The sequence below is a fragment of the Prinia subflava genome, chromosome 21 (assembly GCF_021018805.1).
Source record: "Prinia subflava isolate CZ2003 ecotype Zambia chromosome 21, Cam_Psub_1.2, whole genome shotgun sequence".
Lineage (NCBI taxonomy): Eukaryota > Metazoa > Chordata > Aves > Passeriformes > Cisticolidae > Prinia > Prinia subflava.
Genome location: NC_086267.1, coordinates 4,510,699 through 4,538,087, shown reverse-complemented (window position 1 = coordinate 4,538,087; position 27,389 = coordinate 4,510,699). Strand labels below are relative to the sequence as shown.

General features: G+C 53.2%; 1 protein-coding gene across 2 annotated transcripts in view; it reads right to left on the bottom strand.

The window, feature by feature from the left end:
- MEGF6 (multiple EGF like domains 6) overlaps positions 1-27,389 on the bottom strand; it is an 81,680-nt gene that overhangs the window by 9,660 nt on the left and 44,631 nt on the right. For both annotated transcript variants that reach the window (XM_063417291.1, XM_063417292.1), the window contains 18 exons: positions 21,980-22,102; positions 15,195-15,320; positions 13,999-14,121; positions 13,300-13,422; positions 11,637-11,774; positions 10,954-11,076; positions 10,048-10,170; positions 9,265-9,432; positions 8,948-9,079; positions 8,733-8,861; positions 7,055-7,183; positions 6,845-6,979; positions 5,143-5,277; positions 2,694-2,819; positions 1,684-1,815; positions 1,113-1,241; positions 666-797; positions 271-399 (listed from right to left, as the gene is read on the bottom strand). In XM_063417291.1, the coding sequence (XP_063273361.1) occupies positions 271-399; positions 666-797; positions 1,113-1,241; positions 1,684-1,815; positions 2,694-2,819; positions 5,143-5,277; positions 6,845-6,979; positions 7,055-7,183; positions 8,733-8,861; positions 8,948-9,079; positions 9,265-9,432; positions 10,048-10,170; positions 10,954-11,076; positions 11,637-11,774; positions 13,300-13,422; positions 13,999-14,121; positions 15,195-15,320; positions 21,980-22,102 (2,355 nt within the window). The remainder of the gene's footprint in view (positions 1-270; positions 400-665; positions 798-1,112; positions 1,242-1,683; positions 1,816-2,693; positions 2,820-5,142; positions 5,278-6,844; positions 6,980-7,054; positions 7,184-8,732; positions 8,862-8,947; positions 9,080-9,264; positions 9,433-10,047; positions 10,171-10,953; positions 11,077-11,636; positions 11,775-13,299; positions 13,423-13,998; positions 14,122-15,194; positions 15,321-21,979; positions 22,103-27,389) is intronic.

The window sequence follows — 27,389 nt, the reverse complement described above, 5'->3', positions numbered from 1 at the left end:
CAAGACCCTGTGCAATGTGTCCACACTCGGGTGACCACGGCAGCTGTGGTCACTCACACCTATTATTTACATTTTCATAGTGTTGTTTGTTTGTTTGTTTGTTTCCCTAGACCTTTTCCCTCCAGAAATAAAACCAGAGGCAGCAGCTTGCAGACTTGCTGTTCCCTCCATGACCATGCTGAGGAACTCTGCTGTAATGGGATAACAAAGTCAGACAGGGAGCACAAACTGTCTGGGATGGAGCCCTGGTCCCCAGGGTCAGGAACTCACCGTGCTCACAGAAGGTTCCTCGCCAGCCTGGGCTGCAGGTACAGGCCCCACTGACGTGGTCACAGCTGGCTCCGTTGTCACACTGACACTGGTGCCGACAGCTCAGCCCAAACCACCCTTCTGGGCACTCTGAAAGAAATGACATTGAGGAGTCTGTCCTTTCCTGCCTCCCAGAGAAGCTATCCCAAGGCAGGGGCTTGGATTCTGAATGGAATAAAAACACCTGGCAGCTTTTTTATACCAACCAGTGGGTCCTAACCTGCCCCTTACAGGTGCCAACATCACCCAACCACCCTGGGGACATCACCAGCATCACGGCCAGGGACAGGGGCTGGGCTGGAGTGGTGCCTTTCCCTGGCTGGGCGCGGGGCAGGCAGGGCAGGGGCAGCACTCACTCTGCTCGCAGCGGGTGCCCGTGTACCCGGCCTCGCACAGGCACCGCCCGCTCTCGGCGCTGCAGCTGCCGTCGCCGTTGCTGCAGTCGCAGGCGTGGGCGCAGTCGGGGCCCCAGCGCCCCAGGTCACAGGCTGCAAAAACACAGCAGGAGCCCGTCACGGGTGTGCACCCCGGGCACGGCGTGGGCACCCCGAGCACGGTGTGGGCACCCCTGGGCACGGCGTGGGCACCGCCTTTGGCAGCAGGCACAGCGTCCCTTGGGCACAGGCACAGACACGGCTGCACAGAGGCCAGAGGCGCTGCCAGCCCCAGACAGAGCCAAGAAACCAAAAGGATTTCAGAGAGATTTCCCTGGCAGAGGCACGGCACGAGGACGAGAATGGAGCGAGGTTTGGCACAGGTCAGAGTGGCTTGGGAGTGAGGGTGACAGAGCACAGGGGCCGTACCTCGCTGGCAGTGGTGCCCGGTCCAGCCGGGCGGGCAGCTGCACGTCCCTGTCACCGGGTGGCAATGTCCCTCGTTCCCACAGCTGCAGCTCAGCTGGCAGTCAGGGCCAAACCAGCCAGGTGGACACACTGAAGGGAAAAGGGAAGGGAAACAGGGAGGGGCTGCAGGTGGCTCTTGGAGCCCTGGCACTCGACGGGGCCTGCTGGCCACCACAGTGCTCCGGCAGAGCACTGACACAGCCCTGGCACCCCTGGCACTCAGCATTTTGCCTCCCTTTCTCCTGCTGCAGAAGTTACCACAGTGGAGACGGGGCTAGAGGGACTTTGAAGTCCCCAGCCTGCACCCCAATGAGTGAGGAAACAGTGACGTGCATGGTGCTCAGCCTGCCCCGCTGAGCGTGGCAGCGCCTGGTCGGTCACTGGATGCTCCATTCGCTGGAGAAGATGCTACAGCTCAGCTGAAATGCCCCCATTCCAGCTGGAGGTGGACATTCCAGCTGGAGGTGGACATTCCAGCTGGAGGTCGACATTCCAGCTGGAGATGGACATCCCATCTGAGGGTTCCACTCACCATCCTGGCAGCGCTGGCCGGTGTAGCCAGGCGGGCACAGACAGGCTCCGGTGGCGGGGTCACAGCTGGCATTGTTGGCGCAGTCAGGGCAGATCTCCTGGCAGCCCGGCCCCCAGAGACCCTCAGGACAAGCTGGAGCAGACAGAGAGCACACAGCACCAGGGTCAGAGCCAAGGCAGAGGGAAATGTTTGACCTCCCGGGTTCCCCCTCGCCGTCACTGCTGTGCTCGTGCGGGACGTGGACTTTTGCTCGCAGCACGTGGCCACGCTGAGGCCGTGCCTGTTCCACAGGCAGCGTGTGAGCCCTCTCTAAGTGTTATTCTGAGCTCACTCCAGCCTTTTCATGCCAATTTTGGATTTGCATCCACTCACGGGGAGCTCCAAGGGCTCCTCAGTGGGAAATGGTGCTGCTGGCACAGGGACGCCGCAGCTGCCGCCGCACCATGGACAGCACATCAGTCACTGCTGCAGCACGCGCTGGGAGCTGCAAAGAAGGAGCAAAAGGCTAAACTGCTAAAACCAGGGCAAGGATCCTTCTCCAATTGCTCCAAAGCTGCTCCAGGGCATGGAAAAAAGGCAGCTTGAAATTGTATGGTAAGCAGTGTGCACACGTAGTTTCATTGCTCAGCCAAACTCTTCGGAGCAGGACATCTCTATGTGACTAATACCTTCCAGCTGCTGCAATATTGCAGAATCATGCAAAAGCTTTCCATTTCAGGCTCTCTAGTTTTCCAGCAGTTAAAGGGTAATCTAGTGAAGGCAATTAAAGACATGCATCAATTAAGAAAGGTTCCTCTCCTACACTGAGGACTCTGACAACCAAAAACATCTTCATCTTTTTCATCGTGTTGTTTAAGACTCACCATCAAGAGCTGCAAACTTTTTCTAATTTTCCACAAAGATTATTCTTACTGCACTGGGTGTTTTTAAAATTAATTTTAGTAAAAGAAAAGCAATAGGTCTACACTTAAATCCCTCCCCCTACACTGTAAACTCAAGTGTTTGCTCACCTTGGGCACAGTCGTGTCCTGTCCAGCCAGGTGGGCAGTGGCACTGCCCCGTGCTCCTGTCGCAGGTTGCTTCTCCACAGGCACAGGAATGCTGACAGCCTGGCCCAAATTTCCCCTCAGGGCACTCTGTGGGAGAACAGCAGGGTCAGAACTTCCCCCACAAGGTGAAGTAAAAGAGCATTTTACCAACCTGGCCCTGCAGGCTGAAGGAGCCTCTGGGTCTCTGGGAATGGCCTGGCTGTGAGAGGTTCCCACCTGTGGTTTAGTGGGCATGGTGGTGTTTGCTCAAAGGTTGGAATTGGTGATCTTGGAGGTCTTTTCCAAGATCAATGATTCTGTGAGTCTGGGTGTGACCCCTCTGTGAGCCACACTGGTCACCTCCAGCATTGCCACTGCCCTGGTCTGTCTGTCACTTCTCTCTTGCTGTGTGTCCTTTCAACAAATATTTCTTCGTGCATGAGTGACCACTCACATCCCCAAAAGCTGAGGCCAAACTGGTCTCCAGCCTTTGGACAAGGACTCTGCCCAAGCCACCCTGCTGTCCCTGGGCTGCAGAACACCGGGGTCACAGCCCCACACCAAACCACCCCTCGGCTCTTCCGAGATGCTGTGAGGGTTTTTACCTCCCTGGCTGAATGCCTCCAGGATCTGAGCACCAGGATTTTAAGAAGCAGCCAGATTTGCAGCAGGACACAGATGGGAAGCAGGAAGGAAGGAGCATCCTCATCCAGAGCAGGAATATTTCCTTCCCTCTGCTCTGGATGCCAGCGTGGTTCTGCTGATCCCAGCCCGGTTTGATCTTTGTACCCCGTGCCACAATTTAGCCACCACGGTGACATGCAAAACCCCAGACCAAAGATCCTTCAGTCCTCTCTGAGTCCCCCACAAGAGCTCCACGCTCACCAAAGCCAAGGTTCTGTAAAGCTTCAGCAGAGGCGAAGGCAGCGGCACCGACAAACCGCGGAGGAAACGCAGCGCCTCGATTTCCAGCGACACAGTGGAGTTTTTGTTATTCCTCCTCTTTGCTAATTGATGGCAGATGTTTGTCTTCACCCTTTAATAATTTCCAGATCCGAACAACAGCCAAGAGCCTACTATTTCTATACAAATATTTGTGTTATTTCCTGTGACTCCCCCCCTACAGCCTTCAGCTCCTTTCTTACCCTTTTTAAAAATATCCCAAGCGGGAGCACCCAGCCTGACACGGCTCCAGGAGCTCCAGGGGCCACAGCATCCCACCAAGGGGGGCTCAGGGCTGTCAGACCAGCCAGGGAGCACAGCCCTGCAGGAGCTGCTCCCATCTCTCCTGCCAGCACTATGGTAGCACTTGCATGGGGATTTCTGCTGCTTTCTGCAGCTCCTGTTCCAATCCAGCCTGTCAGAGATGGGGCTCTGCACCCTGACCCCGTGCTGGCAGATCAGTGAGGCTGATGGTTGCAGCTTCTGGGCTGGGGTGAAGCAGTGCTTGGCTGAACATCAGTGCAGAAACTCCCGGGATGCTCCAATCCAAATCCGGATGCTGGCCACTTCCAACCTCTCCATGCAGTGTCTTCTGCTGCTGCAGTCTGTCTCCAAGTGTCCAATTTTCTGCACTTTCTGCAGGACCCAAGCAGCTGAAGTGGGTTCAGGAGGCCCCAGCCTCACAAGAGCAGGGGTGGGTTGATTTTTCAGTTGCCACTCAGCTCTGTGGTTGGCAGAAGTTATTCTTTTCCAAGCGCCGTGTTCATATTTTGTAATCATCACCTCGTGCCAGTGACTCACTGCCTTTAGGTTCTCTCAAAGCATCTTTGTCTGCCCAAAGTGAAGCTCTCTGGCACACAAACCACCCCCAGGATCTTGAAATCTGCACCCTCAGAGCCTGAGTGTTGGACACAGTTAGACACACACAGAGCTGGGCAGCTCAATCACCATCTCATGAACTGGCCCTTCATGGGAAGAGCACAAAGCTGCTCCAGGAGCTTCATAAAGAGGCAGAAGTTTGAATCCTAATGTAAATTAAGTGTAAAATACTCCTTTGCACTTGCAGATGAAACAGAGTTTCAGTAAGGAATAGAAAACAGAGCAGAAAATGGGATACTGGGCAGGGATTGCCTGGAAGTGAAAAGACACCAAGGCCAGGGAAAGATAATTAGATCCCAATCACCTCCATCTACCAACACAGAGATATCTAGTGGCAGGGGGAATGGAGACCTTGTTCTCTTTTTCTGAATCAGGAATTTATACAAGGAATTCACTCTCCTACTTTAAAGAGGTGGCAGCATCTCAGAGAGCTGTGGATGGCAGCTCCTGTGTCCCCTGAAGTCTCTACTGGCCACCATCAGATCATCTGCAGTGAGCTGGGGCTCTCAGGGGATTCTGGAAGTGCTTTTGTGTTGCTTTGTGAAGCAAAATTGTGAGGACTGGTGAGTTTCCAGCACACACAGAGCTGCCCTGCGTGTCCCTGCCTTACCTTGGTCACAGTGCTCGCCGTGGTAGCCCGGGGGACACTCCTTGTGACACTTCCCAGTGACAGGGTCACAGGGCACTCCTGGAGAGCAGCTACACTTCTTCCTGCAGCCATCCCCGTAATACCCAGGGTCACAGGCTGTGAACAACCATAATTAGAGAGAGAGAAGCTCTGAAATTACTCCTTGCCTCTGGCAGAGCCTGACCCTGGGTGCTGAGCACCCTTCCAAGCTCCACCAGCCACTGTCACAGCTGTCCCCAGCCACCACCCAGCTCCTGGTGACCACTGAACGTGGCTGAGTGTGAGCACGGTGTGCTCCTGAGTGAGCAAGAGGTGAGACAGGCTGGGAGGGTGGAAAGAGAGCAGAGCTTTCCCCTGAGAAAATTAATGGGCAAAAGAGGCCACGGGAGGAGGAAGGGGGATGCTCTGGAGGTGCTTCACAGGAACAGAACCAGATGACACCAAGCTGGGTGTGAGTGTGGATCTGCTGAAGGGTGGGAGGGCTCTGCAGAGGCACCTGGACAAGCTGGACAGACGGGACAAATCCAGGGATATGAGGTTTAACAAGACCAAGTGCTGGGTCCTGCACTTTGGCCACAACCCCTGCAGTGCTGCAGGCTGGACAGTGGCCAGGCAGAAAAGGACCAGGGGCACTACTGGACAGCAGGCTGGACATGAGCCAGCAGCCTGCCCAGGTGGCCAAGAAGGCCAATGGCTCCTGGCCTGGATGAGGAATGCTGTGGGCAGCAGGAGCAGGGCAGTGGTGAGGCTGCTCCTCGAGTGCTGTGTCCATTTCTGGGCCCCCCAATTTAGGAAGGACATGGAGGGGCTGGAGCGTGCCCAGAGAAGGGCAACGAGGCTGGTGAAGGGGACACAATTCCTGCGAGGAGCAGCCGAGGGAGCTGGGGTTGTTTGTCCTGGAGAAGAGGAGGCTCAGGAGAGACCTCATCGCTCTCCACAGCTCTGACAGGAGGGTGCAGCTGGGGGGGTCGGGCTCTGCTCCAGGGGACAGCAACAGAACAGAGCACACAGCCTCCAGCTGGGCCGGGGAGGTTTGGGCTGGGCAATGGAAGAAGTTCCTCACAAAGGGTGCTCAGGTGGGAATGAGCTGCCCAGGGCCGTGGTGGAGTCACTGTCCCTGGAGGGCTTTAAGGAGAGACTGGACGTGGTGCTCAGTGCCATGGTCTGGGTGACAAGGTGGTGTTGTGAAATAAATCCCCCTGTAGCCCCTCCAATGTTCCAATGCTAGCTCAGACCTTAGAAGGCTTTAGAGGAATATTTCAGGGACAGGACAAAGGATCCAAAAGAGGCTCTGACCCCCAGATGTAGTTCAAGACATTTATTCCAGGTGTTTACCAGAGGGGAAAGAGCCTCTTTTGGATCCTTTGTCCTGTCCCTGAAATATTCCTCTAAAGCCTTCTAAGGTCTGAGCTAGCATTGGAACATTGGAGGGGCCACAGGGGGATTTATTTCAGTTGGTGCCCAACGTGGGGCCTTACCTAGGCTTCTGCTAAGGAGAGATAATTGGAACACAGCCAGTAGGGTCAGAAAGGGGAGGAAGGGTTAAACTATGTGGTTACAGGCTCTAGGGGTCTCTGAGGGGGGAGAAACCATTCCCTGGGGAATGCAACATCGTTGGGTCACAGAAAAGACCTCAGAGGCCTTTCCCAGCCCAGCTGGACGTGCAGGCGTGTGCCCCACTCACCGTCCTGGCAGCGCCGGCCGCGGTAGCCGGGCTTGCAGCGGCAGGAGCCGTCCCTGGCGTCGCAGTCCCGCGAGTTCTGCTGCAGGCACTGGCACTCCGAGGAGCAGCCGGGCCCGAACGCCCACTTAGGGCATGCTGCAGGCAAAGGGAGGAGCTGGTCAGAGACCCAGCAGGGCTGGGAGCCAGGGGTGAGGGTGAGGACGGGCGTACCCAGGTGGCAGAAGCGGCCGTACAAGCCGGGATCGCACAGGCAGGCGCCGTAGATCCGATGGCAGTGGCCCCGGTTGGCACAGTTGCACTTCTTCCTGCAGTGCTTCCCGAAAAACCCCTTGGGGCACCCTAGTGACAGAGAGAGGATTCCTGGGAAGATGAGCCAGCTTCAGCAGGTCGATTTAATTGAGGAAGCAGAGCTGTGTGAGGGCAGGGATGCAGGGAGGGGAGGGATGCAGGCAGGGGGAGAGCCGAGAGATTGCCTGCACCAGCTCCAAATCAGCTGTGCAGTGTCACAGGGGATGCCACTTGCTGCCACTCATCGTGGTGCTCCAAGGCACTCATCAGCTCTGCACTCCCTGTGAGCAGCAGCTCTGCTGGCTGGCACAGAAACAAGCCACCCACAGGGCCCCGAGAGGTCAAGGCTGTCCTCCGTGAGAAAGCAACCCACGAGGCTGCTCCTGTTGAAAAGCCACAGGGATATTTGCACTATTAAGTGAACAAAATGATTGTTTTTTCTCTGTTATGCTGAAGATCTGATATTGGAAGCACATGGCAGATGGGCTGTGTCAGCAGAGTGCTCTGGCCAGCAGCTGCCCAGCAGCACGTGCCTGTCCCTATGAACAGAGGAGCAGAGGAAATGGCAGCCCGGGGACAACAGAGCAATTCTGCATTGTTTATTTTAATTCTACCTTCCTGTTTTCTCTCTGTCCCCCTCAATCACCTCCTCCCCACCAAAAGAGGAGGCTGGGGTATCTCTTGTGTTCATTTGCATTCTGCTTCACTCTCCTGCTTCAGTAACAGCTCCCATATGCTCCCAACATGTGACTGAAGTCCTTTTGTCTGAATCTCTGATTTTCTCCCTCTTTCTGGTTTTCAAATTATGTCTCCCAAATTTTAACCCTTTGGGAGTGAGAAATGAGCACCACCAGCAGTGACACCTCCTTTGGGTACTTTGGGTAACTACTGCTGTCACAGCTTTCCAATGCTTTGGGTGGAAAATACTTCCACATTTTCCATGGAAATGAACCATGGAAATTGTGGGTTTGACATTCTTTCCTGTGTCTGCCACTGAATGCCCCATGAAACAGAGATCTCTGCCTCCAGTCAGGGATGAGCAGTCAACAGGGTCTGCAAAGATCTTTGAGTGCAAAGACAAGACAGAACACCTGGAGCGCTGTTTTGTGGGGGGAGAGTGCCATTTACCGCTCCTTTTTGCTTTTTAAAATGACATTTTTTCACACAAGACTCGGTGGCTGATGGAATCAGACGGAGCAGGAATGTGTTTGAGCCTCTCTCACTGGGATGGCTCAACAGGAGAGCTGAAAGATGCTGCTGGATGTTTCATGTTTCATTTTGTTATTTTTTGTGTTCCGTTCAGGAGGATTTACACGGTGTGAGACCCTGCAAAAAGCTGGCATTAAGCTGGGTAAAACTCTTCCAGCACTCATGAAGAAAAACACGTTTCAAAGCTACAAAAGGACCAGTGCAGGGCACCCCAGAGGAACCACTCCAGATATGCACACCTGGGACATCACCGAGCACCAGCGATGGCCAGAACAGCCCTTCACCCACTGATGGCACCAGTCCTCACAGCGCTGGGACACTGACACCAGGAGGGAGGAGGACAGGGATGGCCCCCAGCCCTGCACAGAGGGTGAGGGGACGCCGGACTCACCGTCCTGGCAGAGCTCTCCGGCCACTCCGGGCGGGCAGCGGCAGGCGCCGGTGGCAGGGTCACAGGTGCCACCGTTCTGGCACTGGCAGCTCTGGCTGCAGTTGCTGCCGAAGGTGCCGGCAGGGCAAGCTGGGGAGGGAGAGGGAGGTGAGGCTCAGCCTGGCAGGGCTGCAGGCCCTGCACACCCCGGAGCAGAGGGCAGAGCTGCCACTCACTCTGGTTGCAGAGTGTGCCAGTCCAGCCGGCCGCGCAGAGGCAGCCGCCGCTCTCAGCGGTGCAGGTGGCTCCGTTCTTGCAGTCGTCGCATGTCAGGCTGCAGTCGGGGCCAAATGTGTGCTCCAGGCAGACTGCAACGAGAGGAACCATGGGTGAGAACCTGCTGCAGCATCCTGGGGAGTTTGGAAAGGGAAACTGCAGAGGCTGCAGCAGGGCTGAGCACAGAAAAGGCACTCAGTGTCCACCAAGCAAATGAACCCAGGCTGTGCCATCACTCCTGAAGGGCTCCCAGCAAAGCATGCTGCAAAATACCCACCGAATTTCTCCGACAGCGTGTGCTCCCCTCGTGCCTCCAGCTCCTCCTCCTCCTCCTCGTAGTCATCGTTGAAGAGCTGGGTGAACTCATCCCGCAGGACGGCCTCGTGCGGGATGGGGCGGATGACGGGGCGCCGGCCGTCCAGGGCCTCCACCGTGTCCTCTGTGGCTGGGGGAGCAGGGACAGAGGGGACAGAGTCACAGTGGGGAAGGACACAAGGTCCCTGGGAGGTGAACAGCAGGGCGGGACCCCTGCAGCAGCAAAGGAAACCAGAACTCTGTGCGGGTCTTGGGTCTGCAGCACTGATCTCGCCCTGTTCTGGCACCTCTAAAGCTCTCCCAGGTGCTTTGTTCAGGGATTTTTTGGCTGGAGTGGGCCCAGGTCAGGTCTGTGACCTCAATATTTCTGTATTGCTTTAAATAAATAATCTATTATTTCTCATAAGGAAAAGCTGTAGAGGCTGGTGACTGTGGAAGGGGCTCTGGCTCTGTGTTTAACGTGGAGCCACCGCTGCAGGCTCTGTAGCTGTTGGAGGTGTAGCTGTGCCAGAACTCCCTGCACTTCTTTGGACAGTGCTGTGATCCAGGCTGAAACAGGACTGCTCCTGTCTGGGAGAGCTTCCCAGGGCTGGGGTGACGCCCTGCCACAGCTCAGGTGCTGTGAAGGAGTTGAAAGAGGTGAGGTGCAGGGCTGGGGAGCTGCAGTCTGTGTGGTCCTGGCTCGGACAGGAGGCAGAGGAGGCACCCACTGCCCAGCCTGAGGCAGTTTGGACAAGGCACTTACGGATGCAGCTCCTTCTGTCTTCGTCCAGCTTGTGCCCAATGTCACAGCCACACTGGAACGACCCTGGCTGGTTCTGGCACGTGTGTTCACACCCACCGTTGTTTGCAGAGCACTCATCCACATCTACAAAACAGGGGACACTCCAGTGGGACAGGAGCAGGGACAGGGGACCAGCCATGCCTGGCCAAAATACGCTGGTGGCATCCTCTCTGCTAAATATGTGAAGCCATCAACTCTAAAAATGGAGTTAAACCACCTCAGGGATTCGGGATGCCTGTGTTTCAACAGAAAATGTGTTGGGCTTCAGTTCCCATGCATTATTAATTGTGTAGGAACAGGTGGGTGTGTTTGGCTCCTTCCCCTGGGAAATGTTGTTGAGAGCTTTGGAAGTGAGAACAATTAACAGGGGGATTTTTCCCCACATTCTTTCTGTTGAGAAGGTGACTCATCAGAAAGCTGGCAGGAAAACTGGTAGGAGCTGGGAGGAACTGAAAGAAAAGCCTGGCTGTTCATAACCAGGTAGGACAATTTCTTGTTCTCCTAATTAAAAACTTCATGAGTCATTGTCTTGGCTGTGTTTTATACAGACATTGTTATTTGTCTTTATCCCCTGGGTGAAAGTGATGGGCAGCATTGCCCTCTGAAGTTGAAAATCAAATTTTTGTTGTGAATTAACGGGGTCAAGCCTGGGCCAGCTCACTCTGAGTTAGCCCAGCCTGACCTTGATGTGTTCAAAAATCCCCTTGTCCCTCTCCAGTTGGGCTGGGCTTAGCGTGGGGGTTAGAACTGAGCTGCCCAACACTGAACAAACCGAGGAGAGTGACAACAGGGAAATTAGAAGTGGAGGGACCTATTCCCTGAGTGTCCCTGGCTCTGCCTGGAGCACAGAGAGATGCTGGCACTCACCATCACAGCCACAGCCGTCGGTGCCCAGCCTGTACCCGGCGTGGCAGGAGCACTCGTAGCCCCCAGGGTAGTTGTAACAGTCTTGCTGACAACAGTGAGAACCGGTGTCACACTCGTTGATATCTAAATGAGAAACAAAGGGTGTTAATGCACGGCAGAGTGGTGACAGGAACTGCTTAACTGCTCCCGGGACAGTTCTGGTGAGATTTTATTGATGGGCTGCCAAAGGCTGAGCCAGGATTCTGGAGTTGCTCTTGAAATCAGGGAGCTTTGTGTTAACAATCATCCTCCCCATGGAGGGAGGAATCCTGAGTCCTCGAGGGAAGCTCATTGAGATTGGGGATTGTGGTTACAGGCTTGGTGTCCTTACAAGCAGGGCAATTCCACCTGACTGACTCCTGCTTAAGGCAGTTAAAAAACAAAACTAATTAGTTTAGAAAGCATAATTGCTGTCCAAGTCATGAGTGCTGTCCAAGTGTATCTTGAGGGGAGTTTGGGGATGTCTTTGAGCAGAGCAATAATGCATCTGCTCTCACTTTCCATCATTTCTATCCTCTGTAGCCTGTTTGAGCTGCACATACCCAGCAGCCAAGAGGGATCCTGACCTAAGATCCCCAGAGGGATCCTCACCATTACCTGGAATGTGCTTGGAGATCAAGGCTTGGCCTTTTCCTAGCCCTTACCTGTGCAGGACTTCTGATCTTCTTCCAGCCGAAAGCCAAAGTTACAGGTGCAGACCGGGCCAGAGCTGGTGTGGTGGCACACGTGGGAACAGCCCCCATTGTTGGTCTCACAGCTATTCACAATCTCCATCTCTATCCCTGGAAAAGGCAGCCTGGTTAGGATCCTGTGGGACACATCTGCACCCACCCCTGCCTGCCCCCACCAGCTCCTGGCACTGCATCCCTGCTGCAAGAGGGGGATCTGCAGTGGGAAAGGATGGAAATAGCTCAGCACAGAGGCCACTGCTGGGCTGGGAAGTGGGGTATAAAAAGCAAAACCTCTGGATCCCACGCAGCCTCTTAGGGACAGGGTCGTGGAGCAGGCTCTGGACAATCTCTGGGATGAACAGGCTGCGGATGAAGCTGCTCCCACTCCTGCCAAGCAGCAGCGTGTGCTGCCAACCAAAAGTTGGCTCAGCCTCAGAGCAGAGCTGTCCTGGTGCCAGGGAGAAATGGGAGCAGCAGAACACGGCTAAGTAGGGAAACATCCAGATGCCTACAGCGAGAATCGTTAGCTCCTGACATGTCAAAAGTGGTCGGCACAAACATCAATTGCAGCCATAGATCATCCAGGCTTGGCAAGGTTTCTGTAAACTTGTCTAGTTAATTAAGCTTTTTTAAACTAAAAGGAACTTGTTTCATGGAGCTTTGACTCAGTCCTGAACCTCGGGAAAACAATTTCTGCCTTCAAGAACACTGAGTTTTTCATGTATTCAGGCCCAAGGAGGATGAAAGAAAGAGAGCTTGATGCTTCCCAATGGATCTGTGCTTGTCAAAAACAAAATCTCTGCTACAGTGAAAGGCTTTTTCCAGATTTCACAGCATGACTGTCATCCCTCCCTCCCCTTTTCTTATTAAAGCAGCACAAACAGGGTTTTGCTTAAAAGAAACGTGCTAGGAAGGGCAGGGAGAAACACCTTTAATGTGGAAAGGCTGCTTGGCTGACCCCAGGGCAATGTCAGTGGTTATGGTGTCAGAGTGCCTGGGCCCATAGGAAGAAAGCTGTGCTCATTCTTAGGCTCTTAAATCTCATGTCACCATCCTGGTGCCCCACATTGCTCTGTTTGATGCCTTTCAAGACCCAAGCAAAGCCTTGCCCTCACACCCTGCCAAGCTCCAGCAGCTGCTCAAGGGGACCCTCCCAGCTCCCAGTAACACCAGCTGCCAGCACTGGGACTGCCAGGGTGGCTCTCATCTGTGAGGGGCTGGTGGCTCTGGCTCAGCCTGGCCTTGCTGGGCTGCACCAGCTGCACGAAGCCGTGAGGACAGCCCGGCTCACTCCTGCATCAGAGTTTATTTCTTTCCTTGATGGGAGCAGATGTGATCCCTTCACTGGCTCAATTCCTCCAGTGACACATCTGCAGCTGACTGAGCCTGTCCAGCAGAGTCCCCAAGAGCAGAACTCAGCCTATTCAAAGCCAAATGGCTCCAAATCAATCGCCTCAACCAGCTAAAGCGGGATTTTAAAGACCAGACCAAGATTTTTATCCTGGTGGGGGAGCAAACAGCCCCAAAACTGCTTGTGAAATCCTTCAGCAGAGATTGCCACTGGCGATTCCCAGAGGGCAGTGAGCAACACGTGCCTGCAGCAGCCCAGGTGTGCTGTGCCCTGCTGGGTACTCACGGTAGCATCGCTTGCCATCCGCCCCCAGCTCGTAGCCCGGGTTACAGGTGCACTTGAAGGAGCCCCGGGTGTTGAGGCACTGGTGTGCACACATGGCCAGCCCCGTCAGGCACTCGTTCACATCTGGGACAGGGAGAAAGCCACCAGGTAAGCAGGCTGAAGCTGAAACGTCCTTCCAAGGGCACTGTTGTTGTGATGTTTGAGGTCTGTGCTGGTTTCTTGCACCCTGAACTCTTCACTGGGGTCCAGACCAACAGAGACACAGAGTTAAGAGTTTGGGATTGCTGTAAAGCTTGACAGGAGATTGGATCACATGACAGCAGGGCATTCACACAATCAGTTAGGCTGGAAAAGATCTTTGAGATCATCAAGTCAAATCTGTGACCTAAAACCACCTTGTACCAGACCATGGCACTCAGTGCCACATTCTTAAATAAAGAATAAAAGATGGTGACGCCACCACCTCCTTGTACAGCCCATTCCAATGCCTGATCACCCTTTCAGGGAAGAACTTCACCCCAGTGTCCATCCTAACCCCCCTGGGGCAGCTGTCTGTGCTGCAGACCCCTTGAGCAGGGCTCTTGCACAGACGCCATCCAAGACAAAGCACGTGCTTCCCTCCATCCTGTGCACACTGAGCACTCCCTCCTCTGTGACACACGGTGGTTTTCCTCCTCGGGAGCCCTGCAGGGCACTCACCTTGGCAGGCCTTGCCATCGGGGGCCAGCTGGTAGCCGGGGTGGCAGTCGCAGCGGGCGCGGCCGCGGTGGCTGTGGCAGCGCTGCATGCAGCCCCCGTTCCTGTCGGCGCACGGGTTCCTCACTGCAGGCAGAGCACAGAGCCCGGTGTTGGGAAGGATGAAGTAGAAAGACCTTGCAAATATGGTGGTTTAGATTCTGGGAGTCTGAGTTCAACCAGCGAGATAGAAATGAAAGCAAGCTTTGAGATTTAGGGTGTGGGGTACAGGGCCATCAGCTTGTGAACAACGATGTGCTAAGCTGAGGGCCAGCCCCCTTGATTAAACAATCCCCTTCTGCTTGCCTTAGGTAATGGGACATCTCTATTGGCTGTATGTAAATGTTGTTATCTTGTATTAGATTGGTTGGTCCAACTCATACTATTCAACTTGGAAAGATATTTAATGTACGGTATTCGGGACCTCGGAGGGTTCCTCTGTTCCTGCTCTCCTGGCCTGCTTTAGCTGTGCCCAGCAGCTACAAGCAAGGCCTTCACAATACACCAGGCAGGAAAATCCCTGCTCCACCCGCTCGGGAGGATTTACACGGTGTGAGACCCTGCAAAAGGCTGGCATTAAGCTGGGTGAAACTCTTGCAGCAGAAGCTTGGCACAGGCACATCTCTCTGCAGAAATTACAGAGCGAGTGCTGGCAATTTGCTCCAAGTGCTCCTACCCGAGGTTTGCCAATCTCTGGCCTGCCCCAGGACTGGCACAGATGCTCCAAACCCCCCTGACTGCTGCGTTTGTAATATCCCAGTTGTTCCTTTTGTCGTAGCAACCTCACAGCTCAGGACTTCCCTCCTTCCTGCCTTTCGAATGCCAACTGCTATGAATGACAACAACCTTGTGTTCTGTCCCCTTCAGCTTCTCTCCCTCCTGAGGCAGGAGCAGGTCAGATAGAGGGACAGGATCCCACCCCGCTGCCACACTCTGCTGTCCCTCCAGTCCCACAGCAGCCTGTGCCTTCACACAACTCCATTTTCATTGGCTACACTCCTCCAGCTCTTCCCATCCCTTGGAATAAGCCACAGGATACATCCATGGCAACAAAACACACAGAGTTTTTACTGGAAATCCCCCAGTCTGATGTGCTGGATCTCTGAGCATCCCCACCCCGCAGCTCCCAGCTGGAACCCGCGGCTCCTCCAGGCACTCACAGACGCAGCGTTTGCCATCCTCGTGCAGCTGGTGGTTGTGCCAGCACTGGCAGCGGTGCTGGGCCAGCGTCACCTGCACACAGTCGTGCTCACAGCCACCGTTGTTCAGGGCACACGAGTTCAGGGCTGCGAGGCAAAGGGACACGAGGTTTGGCACAGAGGGACACGAGGTTTGGCACAGAGGGACACGAGGTTTGGCCCAAAGGGACACGAGGTTTGGCACAGAGGGACACAAGGTTTGGCACAGAGGGACACGAGGTTTGGCACAGAGGGACACAAGGTTTGGCACAAAGGGACACGAGGTTTGGCACAGAGGGACACGAGGTTTGGCACAGAGGGACACAAGGTTTGGCACAAAGGGACACGAGGTTTGGCACAAAGGGACACAAGGTTTGGCACAGAGGGACACGAGGTTTGGCACAGAGGGGTGGCACCCGCAGCAGTGAAGGGCACCTCGGGACCAGGGCAGGCTGCACCCACTTAAAGCAGGGAATTTAACAGTGGAGCACATTCAGTGACAAGTTCATGGCCAACTTGATGAGCAAAGAGGGTGAGAAGTGGGAGGTGCTGCTGCAAAAGCCTGTGGGCAGCACAGGAGAGGCCACCCACCACCGTGCCAGGTGGGCACCCTGCTCTTTCAAGGCAAGATCAGCTCAACAGGGTTGGGTAGGAACTTAAAATGGTTCTTCCCCACCATAAGAGGCTCCAGCACTCTCTCTGAAGGTGATTCCAGGACACAGGGAGCTGGGTCAGGTCCTGTCAGCCCTACACGGGAGGGAAGCAGGTTTCCTGCCAGGCATCCGCCCTCTCCGAAGGGCGCCGTGTCAGCAGCCAGGCTGCTGTGCTGTTGCTGAAATTCCCATCCTTTTGTTCCAGGACAGTCCCTGCAGGTGCAGTGGCACAGCTGGCTCCAGCCATTGCTGCTCAGAGAGCTGTGCTCAGGCACATTCGGGCTTTCCTGTAACAAAAACTGAGTTTCTGGCTCTGTGATGTGCAGAAGTCACTGATCACACAGAGCAAGGCCTTGCAGGTGCTGCCAGCTCTGGGAACACTCAGGGGAAAATGTTTTAAGATGCATCCTGTGTGTCCACACCTGGACCAGGTGTAACAACCCCCAGTTCAGGGCTCTGCCGGGGAGATTCCTGTGTGGAACCTGGGGCACGTGGGGTCCCTGATGCTGTGACCAGCAGGGTCACCCAGACAGAGCACACACAGACACAGCAGCAGGAGCTCTGATTTCATCCTCAGCACAGGCAGGACTGGGAATTGAGCTCCCAAACTGGAGTTCCTGGCCGTGCCACAGCATTTCTGTGTGGCCTTGCGCAAGGAGCCCGGCAGATTCCAAGGAGGCAGGAAACAGAAGGTTCTGCCTGGGCTACGGCACAAAACAGACCCCTGAGCCAACATGTGGACTCCTCACAAGCCTGCTATCATTAATCAGCCTGGGAACAGCCTCCTCCTGTAATCTGGGATGTCTCTGCAGAGGAGAGGGATGTTTAACTGGGATGTGAGCACCTTGAGAGCAGCCAGGGCAGTGTCAGGAGCTTTGTTTTTACTGCAGCTCTCCAGGACCATCAGCCTTGGATCCAAGAGGAATTTGAGCTGGGAAACAAAACAGGGAAGGACTTTCTGGAGCTGCAGTCATGGAGTCTGGTAGGGAAGCCATGGTGGGATAATGACATGGCCCCAAAGCCATCCAAGTCCTCTCCTGGAGCATTGGATGTCTCCTGAGCTAACCCACACAACTCCTTATGCACTGAGCTTCTCCAAAGAGAAGTGTCTCTTATGAGAATTGGGAAAATGGCCTTTAAACTCTGTTCTGTCTCTTAGAGGCCACCAAAGTGTCACAACCCACTGGGTTGGTGGAACATGGCTCAACCCAGGCCTGGTCCAGGATGGAAACCCAGCCCTGGCTCCCATAAGCTGAGCAGAACCATGAGCTGCAGGCTCACACATTTCTGACCTATTTTTCAAACTCCAGAATAAACTAATGTGCTGGCTCAGGAGAATCTTATAGGAAAGCTAAAAATATCTCTAATGAAAACCATCTCTCCCCAGGCTGATCCTTCAGGTGATCACGGTGCCCTCCACAACCCCCAGAGCTCTGGAAGCACGAGAGCCTGGAAAGCAGCTGCCAGCAGAAGTCTCTGCTTGTAACACCCCTCTGAATCCCAAGGCAAGCTGGGTCCTTGCTCTTGTACATTACTGAAAACAAATATTTGGCTCAGGACAAAAATAAAGGAAAAAATTATATATGTTCATTTTTTCTGCACATCATTCCCCCGCAAAAAAAAAAAAAAAAGAAGCTTTAATGCAGAGCTGTGGATCACTCTCATTCCAAATGTTAAAAAAACTCAACTTCTTATTTTATGCCTCTAATTAGATAAAAAACTTAGGGGAATAAAAGCAGCTTGACAGGGTCGAGATTTTGCCATACAAAACATAAGGCTGGAGCAAGAACTTGGGGTTTATGTTAGTTGTGCTGGCATTGTTTCCTGAAATCCATTTGGAGGGAAACGACAGAAATACTCAACGTTCCTGAAAAGCTCTGGGTCAGAGTTTCACTGCTCAAACTCTAGCAGAGATGGGTGGTCATTTAAAAATATTCCAATATATTTAAGTGTTTAATAACATATATTCCAAAATAGCCATAAATAATGTGCTTGTTGGCAAGCTTTTTTTTTTAAAAATAAAAAAAGAAAATAAGTCAAACAATGCTGCTGCCTGCCAAAACATTCCTTCATCTGGGAAAAGCACTGGGCCAACATGGAACAAGCCAATGCATCTTATGTCTAAAATAACCTCCCAGGATGCAGTTATGTGGATGAATTTGAAGTCTAAATAACGGCCTCCTTGCAAACTCCTACAGGACAATTGAAAAAAATCAAAAGTCTGGGTTATCCACTCAAAATTTCAGGAAAGAGAGACCCATGTGAGGCTGGGTCTCCTTAGCTGGCTCCTCAAGGAGTCACAGCCAGCAGACCTTGCTGCTGGCCTTGTTTTAATTACTGCTCAGGGGTTTTATTCTGTTTACAGAACCACTCTAAAAATATTTCCATTCCCAGATGCTTTGCCGAGCTTAACATTTCTGTGACGAGGCTGCCAAGGCCAGTGTCATCCTGTGCATCACACAGATTTTTGTAATTACAGCTCAGACAGATTTTCCACAGATGATATTTCAGTGTCTGTGAGAGGGAGGTTCCTTCCAGCCCCACTGTCTGAGGGGAGTGCAGTGCTGCTGGAAGATGCTGCTCCTAAATTCTGACCCTCTCTGGCCTGGAAATTGGATGGAGAGGGATGGAAAGGAGGTTTTTGCTGCTGACTACACCCGGGAAGTGGATGTGTGCAGCAGCAGTGTAACACAGGAGTTGATTTAATACCTGATCTCTGCACCCGCCAGCTGCCCTGCTGACTTTTCCTCTCTCTTCTCACTTTTCCTCTTTCTCTCACCTCTCCTTTAGATCCAAGTGATTTGCCACCAGAAGCAGCGAGCTGATGCCCTAAGAGTGACTGTGAGCAGCTGTAACCAGAACTGAGCAGGATGTTCCTTCTGCAGCGTCACACAAACCCCATCAGCTCCAAGAAAAGGCTGAAAAATGTGTGACTGGGCAAAGAAAAGGTCAAATTCCCTAAAATGTGCGAGTTGTCTGCAAAATGAAAAGCCCCACCGAGCACACGTGGTCGCTGACTCCCTGCACATGCACAGCCCACACAAACCTCCTGGCACGGTCCTTCTGCTCATGATATCACCCCTATCACCGAGATCCCTCCATTTGAAGTTCCCCTAATATAAACAGGGATCCATCATGTAATCCCAAACTGATTTATCCTAACCTCAGACAACTTCCAGAAACATGTTGTGTGTTAATCCAGACCATCCCTCCGCTCCACGGGCCAACAAAAGCAATTGGCTCCCATCAAACCCCTCTGCCTGGCCTGCATCCCTCTGCTGAGACAGTGGAGAAGGACCTGGAGATGCTTCCTGCCTCCTGCCCATGTGGTTCTGATAAAACAAGAGGTGATTTCAGGACGCCCAAGGCCTCTCTTTGTTCGGCTGCTCCTTTTCTCCCTCGCTCCGCTGCGGCTTGAACAAAGACACAACAAAAGGATCCTGCACAAGGGAGCTGCAGAGCATCAGTGGCTGGGAGCTGGGCACAGGAAGGGGTTTTGAGCCATTTTTGTGCTCTCCTGAGTCACAGCCCCAGGCACCAGCTAACCCTGGAAAGCTGCCTTGGCCTTGCATTCTGCATTGTGGGGGAATTCTGGAGCTCTCGATCCATCATCGGAGTCTTTGTGGCTTTTGTGGGGACCAGAAAGCATCCAAAGAATCAGGGCAGTGATTTGACAGCCCTTAACTAGAAACGTGACTGCAGAGGCCTCTTTCTGCCTCCAGAACACTCTGCTGGGTCTGTCAGGATCTTCCCACAGCCCAAATTTGTGCATGTCCCAGAGTGGAGCTGTGAGCATCCCTGAGCAGAAGGACAAGGAGGGATGGAGGGATGGAGGGATGGAGGGATGGAGGGATGGAGGGATGGAGGGGTGGAGGGATGGAGGGATGGAGGGATGGAGGGATGGAGGGATGGAGGGATGGAGGGATGGAGGGATGGAGGGATGGAGGGATGGAGGGATGGAGGGATGGAGGGATGGAGGGATGGAGGGATGGAGGGATGGAGGGATGCTCACTGTCTCTAGTTCCTTTCATTCCTGGCCTATTCCCTAAATCTAGTGGCAATATTTTGTGTTTTAACAGCACACAATCTCTACAGAAAATGAGAGGATATCCCAGCTTGAAGAGAAAAACAGCTTTGAGCAGTTACCCCAAATCCCTCAGAACAGACCACAACACAACCTGGTGTCTGTGGCTGCAACAGGACAGCCACAAACACCAGCACAGAAGTCACCTCTGAGCTGTGCTCTGTTCTGAGCTTTGGTAAGGAAAAGATGTTCCACCCCTCTCACATCTGGTTTAATGTGTTAGTACAGAGCTCAGTGAAGGTGTGACAGACACATCGACAGGCACAAATGTGTAAAGATAAAAAGCCACCAGTCCTGAAATGAGAAAGCCCCATTTTAGATCCCACTCTGTTGATATTTTAGAAACATTATTAGATAATTATGCAGGAAGAGGTTTTGATCTGCCCTGCCTGATCTGCTTTGCTTTCCTGGGTGCTCTGGATCCCAGGGGTACCAGCACCACAAACTCTCTGCAGATCCTGCAGGTTCCTCTCCCGAGCTTCAGGAACTGCCCCACTCACTCCTATGGATCAGATTTCATGAACAGAGACCCCTCACTCTCTGCAGATGAATTCCAGCACTGCACATCATGGCAAATACTTGCTCCCAAGTTTAATGCAAAGCAGATTTGCAGCTCTGGGCACAGGCAGCAGCAGCGGGGCAGCCCTGCCTGGATCCTCCTGGAATGCTCAGCTCCACCAGCAGGGAAGGCTGGAGACAGAAAGAAAATGATGGAAATCCCTCTCAAAGAAGAGATTCCTCCCTAGAGCGATCAGGTTTGTGCTTTCCCTGAGAACTGTCCCACCTCCTGGGGCTGGGGCTGCCGGGAGCCGATGTCAGCCTGCCCCAGTTTGCTCAGAGGCGGCTGCGGGATCGCTGCACACCACAAGAAAGGAGCAGCTGATTCCAGAGACAACAAGGAGATGACAGACCACAGCACACTCCCATGTGAGCAGCAGCAGCCTGTCACCCCCACACGAGTGCTGGATTCAGTGCTGGAGCAGCAGCTTGTCCCTCCTTTGCCGTCCTTTTCCTGATGGATTTATCCAGGGAAATATGGGGATCTTGCACCTTAAACCTCACTTGTTTGGGTGTCATTATGCACTGGAGCCAGCTGTGGCCAGATGTGCATCCATGCAGGGCTGGGCACGGCGGGTACAGCCTCCCTGGGTGGGTTTTTCCTGCTCACATCACCATTCCCAACTGGAGCACACAGCAGGCTCTGGAGTGTGACTGTGTTCTGAGAAAACCCAGCAAATGGTCTCTGAAAACGCCATAGCCCGGGAATTCTTTCCACTTGAATGAAAATATCCCTCAAATAACGCAAAAATGTGTCAAATGAAGCTGTGGGGGAGAAGTGCCTTAATTAAAACAGCCAGAGATGCTGGAGGCACACTCTGAGTTCCACTCCGAGCCTCCAGTTTGGGGCAGGCAGACAACAACATTTCAAGGAATTGGCCCCAAAATCAGCTGCAGGGCAAAGCTGGTGCCTGGATGGTGATGTCTGGACAAGCACCATCCAAGAGGATGCATGACCAGCATCCCAGAGAAGAAGGTTTGGGATTATTATGGCCACAGTTCCCCACACAGCCACGTTTATTGTCACTTGTATGTCACACCTGCTGCCTACAGCATGGGCTGGGGAAATATTGAGGTCAAAACAAAGCCTGACTTGAAAATTTCTCATAATTTTATTTATGTATCTGTTCTGAGAATGCCATATCTGATCTGTCCTGAATCAAAAGCAGAGGCACCAAAGCACTTGGGAGTTACTTCTCCTGATCCAGAATAAACTCAGGGACAGCAAAGCAGCCCCAGTTGTACACAGAAGAACAGCAAATGTTTCAAACCCAGGGACAGAAACTATGAGGAGAGACACAGGGACAAGAACAACACCCAACCCATCAGCATTATTTCATATTCCAGGCACAGAGGACGGGTGGGAGTGAGGAAATCAAGGTTTTCTGCACACCGCCACGGGTTTGCTGGTAGGAAAAGGGCTGCAAAGAACAAGAGAGGGAATTCCCAAGGAGTTTCCAGGGGAGCCTTACCCAGGCAGGTCCTGCCGTCCGTGTGCAGGCGGAAGCCGGGCTGGCACTCGCAGTAGTAGGAGCCCAGGGTGTTCACACAGCGGTGCTGGCAGCCCCCGTTGTGCACCTGGCACTCGTCAACATCTGCAAAAAAAACAAAGGAGAAGTGGGCAAAAACTCAGAGGAGTGGGGTGGAGGGTGTCTGAGCTCAGGAATATTTACCCTCTGATGCCCGAGTCTGGATCTGAGGAATGAAGGGAACAAGATTGGCCATTTTGTTATGTTCAGTCAGTCAAGCTACTTGTGAAATTCCAGGGACAAACCCAGGGAGCAAAAACCAATCTTATTTGTCAGTCAGCACAAACCATCCTCATCTGATCACTGACAATGATCACCGTTCCCACTGACTCCAAGATACTGGATGAATTCGTATTTTACACTTCCTTGCATGTCAAAGGAAATTTTAAGTTTCTGAGGCAGATTTTTTCCTGTGCCATAATCAGAAACATGGAGATGATGTGGGCTGAGCTGCAGAGATCCTTAATTCCTGCCATTCATGGGTGTGCACAGGTGTGCAAAGGTGGGCACCTACACGACCTTTCAGACTAGAAAGGATCAGAGGGGAACCAGATCCCACCCACAGGAACACCAAAGCACCCAACCAGCCATTCCCTTCCCTGTGAAGAGAAAAACTTCAGCAGCTTTGGGTCTCCTCGTGTTTTTCTCTGCACTCTCTGCACCTCCAGCTCACCCACGCCCCTCCCAGCCGGGGAGACGAGCTGAGTTCCCATCTCCGTCCCATCCATGACTGTTACTAAGAAGATAAAGAAACATTTCCTGAGTGAATCACGGCAGGGCGGGGGCCTGGCCGTGTCCTCGCACGCCAGAGGTGCAGGAACGTGCCCGGCCCCGCGCCCCAACACAGCTCTGCTCCACTGGGCAGGCAAAGGGCACAAAAAACCCAAAAAGGAGCAACACAGCCTTGACTGAGCCAAATTTGACGTTCATCAGATTAACTGCCAAGAAAATCAGCCAGCAGCAAGGGAAGGTCCGGGTCAGGGATGGAACGGGAAGCAGAGTGGGAAAGGTGACGCCTGCTTGAGTCGGTGTCTCTGAGCTCTGCAGTGATACAGGAAAATCACCCTTTCCCCAGAACACTTTTCTTAGCAAGGCTTAAAACATTAAAAGCTAAAGATCATAAAAACTCCTCCTGGCCCAGGGATACCCAGGGAATCCCCAAGCTTTTCTTGGGGTGTCCTGCTGCACTGGCCATGCTGGGCTCCTCCTGCAGAGCTCCCACTGCAGCTGTGGTCTCCACCAACCCAGCAAAATGCTCATTTCTGTAATTCCAGCCCTTTGCTTTATTCAGTGGATTGAGCCTTTTAGGAGGTTTTTCTTCCTGTTTTTTTCCAAGACACTTAATACCGAAAGAAAGGAAAATTAACAGATTTTTGAGGTGAAACATAAGCTTTGAGTGATGCTCTCTGAAGAGTGTGCCAAAGCCAAAGTGGCTTTTAGAAGGGAAAAATGTGATGGCACAAGTCTGAGAAGCTGGTCAAAGCAACCTAATTCTGATTAAATCATTTTCCTCTGCACACACTTGGGATACTGCAGAGCCCTAGAGCCCCTGAGGCACTCCCCACTCATCTCTGTGGCCAGGATTAGCTATTAATACACAGAACTGGCTCTATTCAGCTCCAGAACAGGAAAACTGGGGTTTGGGAAGGTTTTATGTAGCACAATAAAGTTTTTTAGTCTGAATTTAAATGACTATTCCACTGCTTCCCTTCAACTCTAATCTGAAACCGTAGAGAATTTACTGTCCAAGAAACTTAGTGATGTGTTGAGTAAACTTCTTGCTTTCACCCCATTACTCACACTCGGTAATTTTACATCTCCTCTCGCCGTGTCTCCTCTTCCCCTTTTGTACTTTTCACCCTCTAAATCTCCGTGATTCCAGAGGGTTGTCCCCACCCCAGCCCCCTCCTGGGCTGTAGAATCACCCATCACCTTCCCTGCCATCACCCCCACGTAACCCACCCCATCCTGATCTCCTCTGCATCACCAGGGAGATTTTTGGGACACCCTGCACCATGGTGTGACCCAAACAAAACTGTCCCCAGGGGCAGCGAGGGGACAGAGCCACCAAACCTGCCCACCCGGGCAGTGGCAGCATCTCCAGGCGTGCCTGAGGCTCACCAGTGAGGGAGGCAGCCAGGAATAGGGACTGGGGAGCAGCAGGAGCTGCTGCCAGGGCCAGGAGGAGCAGCTCTGTGAAGGTCACACTGCCCCTGGTGCAGGTGCTGGCAGCAGGACCCAGAGCCCTACGTGACACTGCACGAGCTGTGGTTCGTGGCACGGAGGGGTTATTTTCCTGCTAGAGAGCTGACAAAATCTGGTTGGAATTAATAATACCAAAGGAGAGAAAATGAGAAGCATGCAGGCTTCTCTTCAGCTGACTCTGAGCAAGGCAGAGCCGTGCCAGGATGGGGTTTGCCAAGCCCTGCTCTGCGTGCACAGGGCAGTGGGTACCAGGCAAAGCCAGCTGAGGCAGGAGCCTGATGCAGCACGGGCTGGGAGCAGGGCTTGGATCTCTGGGCAGGAAAATCTCTCTGCTGTGTAAAGAAACTGGAGTTCATGTCTTCTGCAAGGAAGGCTCATCCCAGCCTCTTCCCTGAGCAGGAACAATCCCTGAAACCTCAGACACCTTAATGGACTAACACAGGTAATACAGAAATCAAACACAGGGAAGATGAACACAAAACCAAAAAAAAGGGGCACAGAGTGAGGAGATGGCTTTGGCACTCCCTGAACACATACAGGTCCTTCCAGAAGGAACACTGATTTATCTCCAACAAGAGCTACAGGTCAGGGGGAAGAAAGTGGCAGCAGCAGCTCTGCAAAGTATTAAATATTTGGTATGGAGGCAGTTTATCTCCTTGCAGGGCTGAGGAGGAGGCGATGGATCCCAGCTGGAAGCACAGGCAGGAGGAACACTCTGCTCTGTCTGGCCAAGCAGCAGTGCCAGGCTTTAATCCCTGCAGCAATTAGCCTGGATTACAGAGCAGGGCTGCAGGGAAAAGGTTAATTAAAATCCATCGAGATGAGCATGTGTGGGATTTGGTGAGTTTATCTTTCCAGTACCAGTTTGTTGAAGATAACTCAGCAATTTCAAGAAGTAAAAAGACTGGATGGAGAGGACACAACAGTCCCTGCTCCTGGGCAGGGCAGCACAGCCATCCCACACTATGGACACAGATCAGAATGAAAAAAAGTCTGTATTACTTCATTTCTTGCACAGTCCCAACATGAATAACCTGAGGAATTCGGATGCCCTGGTATTCCACACTCCCTGTGTGCAGACAAAACAGCCATGGCAAAGCCCAGCAGTGCAAGGAGGCCATGGGAGAGGACAAGGCTTCTTCCCCTCTCTGCAAGGTTTTTTCTCCTCTAGGCTGAGGAAGGATGGCTGGGAAGGTGAGGGACTCACTGGAGGGAAGGAAAAGGACATTTGGGGCAGTCAGATCACCTCCACACCCTCAGATTTCATCTCATCCTAAGCCAGGCATTTGAGAAAGGCTTGAAAGCACTTAATGAGCTGCAGGGAGTTATTGAGGCCAGTATTCCTTCCACTGCAGCTGGGAGATGCCCAGAGCTTTCCTCAGCACCAGATTCCAAAGCCACCTCAGGAATGGATGCATCAGCTTCAGAACAACCTGCTGGAGTGAAAATGCTGCTTTCCCTCAGTCCCTGGCTTTGTCCTCAGCTCACCTTTTCCTGCCCCCGAGCACTGGGCCTGGGAGAGTCTCCCAGCTCCCACTCGTGCTGCCCTGTCTGCCTGGGCATGGGGCTGTAATTAGGAATTACTCAACGTGGAGCAGAGGTGCACGCAGCAACAGGCACCTGGACTTGCTCTGGACTTGCTGCTGCTCTCGCCCTCTCCAACCCTCTTTCCTCACTGTTTTACCCTGTTCCCTGTGCAGGCTGTCACTCTGAGTGGAAGATGCCCCTGTGCCACACTGTGGGAGCCAAGGGATTCCCAGGCACGGGCCTGGGAATGGAACCCAGGGGTGGGAACGCAGGTTGCTGTTGAAGGAGCTAATGGAATTCCATCAAACAACAGCTCTGCTGGTTTCTGGCTGCTTCAGGGGTTCACCGAGAGGGTATCACAGCACCAGGTCCACATCGCTGTGATGATGGATCGCGAGTCCCCAGCAGAGCACAAAGCTCCTCCTGTTGTGGCAGGACACAACACCCAGCGCTGCCAGCAGCCATTGCACCGACACCAGGACCCAGCAGAGCCCTGTCTGCACTCGGGGGGACATCAAGGCACCCCAGCCCGCAGTGGAGGCCACTCCATCATGGCACAAAGCACCTCCTCCCTCTGCTGTCACACACAAAGCCGCCGGTGACGCGCGCACAGCGGAGCCTTGTGCAGCTGCCTGCTGAGGGGACACGTCTGTGGGGGCTGCACAGAAACCAGCACACAGACCCTACAAAAACCACACCAACACAGCACCTGGGACCCTAAAAGCACACCAAGACAACTCCTGTTACCTGTCAAAAAGAAGCTCAGAGGAAAAATCAACCAAATTAACCAAAGCCGCGGTGATACCGGTTCAAGATTGGGTCACGAGATGGATGAAGGTGAGAAAACCCCTCAGCTGTGCAGCCTCAGAGGTCCTCACACCAAGGACAGAGCCAAGCATGCACAGAGCTACCTGTCCATGGAGCTGAGAGGAGCAGAACCAGGATTGGGATTGGATGGATTCTGCATTAGGGAAGGGAAGGTTGGATCCAGCACAAAGCTGGACCTCGGGAGCTTGTCTTGGAGAGGTACTTTGAGCCAACACAGTTGGATGGAGACAGCAAACACGGTCTGAGTTTGAGACAAACATCTGATCTATAAATAACAAAGCAGAACTCGCCCCTTTCCGAAGGTCTGGCACATCTCACAGCTATTGTGATATCACTTTATAACCGACTGCTTGGGGCATTTATTTATTAGCATTATCTCAGGATGAGATAATGCATTCCTTGATGTCTACATTACGCCCAAGCATCCCAAGTCTTTAATGACCTACACATATTCTCTATTATTTCCTAAACCTCCACAAGTTTTTCCTGCCTTGCAGAAGCAGAACTCACCCCTGGCTTCATGTCCCCATCTCCCACCCCACCAAAGCCACATGCAGTGGGAGCACCAAGGGCTCCATCCCCTCCACCTGCTCCATGGGAAGTCTGGCCAAGCGCTTCCCACGCTGCAGCAGGCTGGGAATTGGCTTCCAAAAGACACTGAGGCTGAATGTTCCAGTGCAGTGATCCCTGACACGGCTCCTCTGCATCCCCCAGCCGTGCCCAGCTCCCGGCTCTGGCCGCTGCTGCCAGAGGATTCCCCTTGCACAAAACCCAACCCCGAGGAACACCGAGC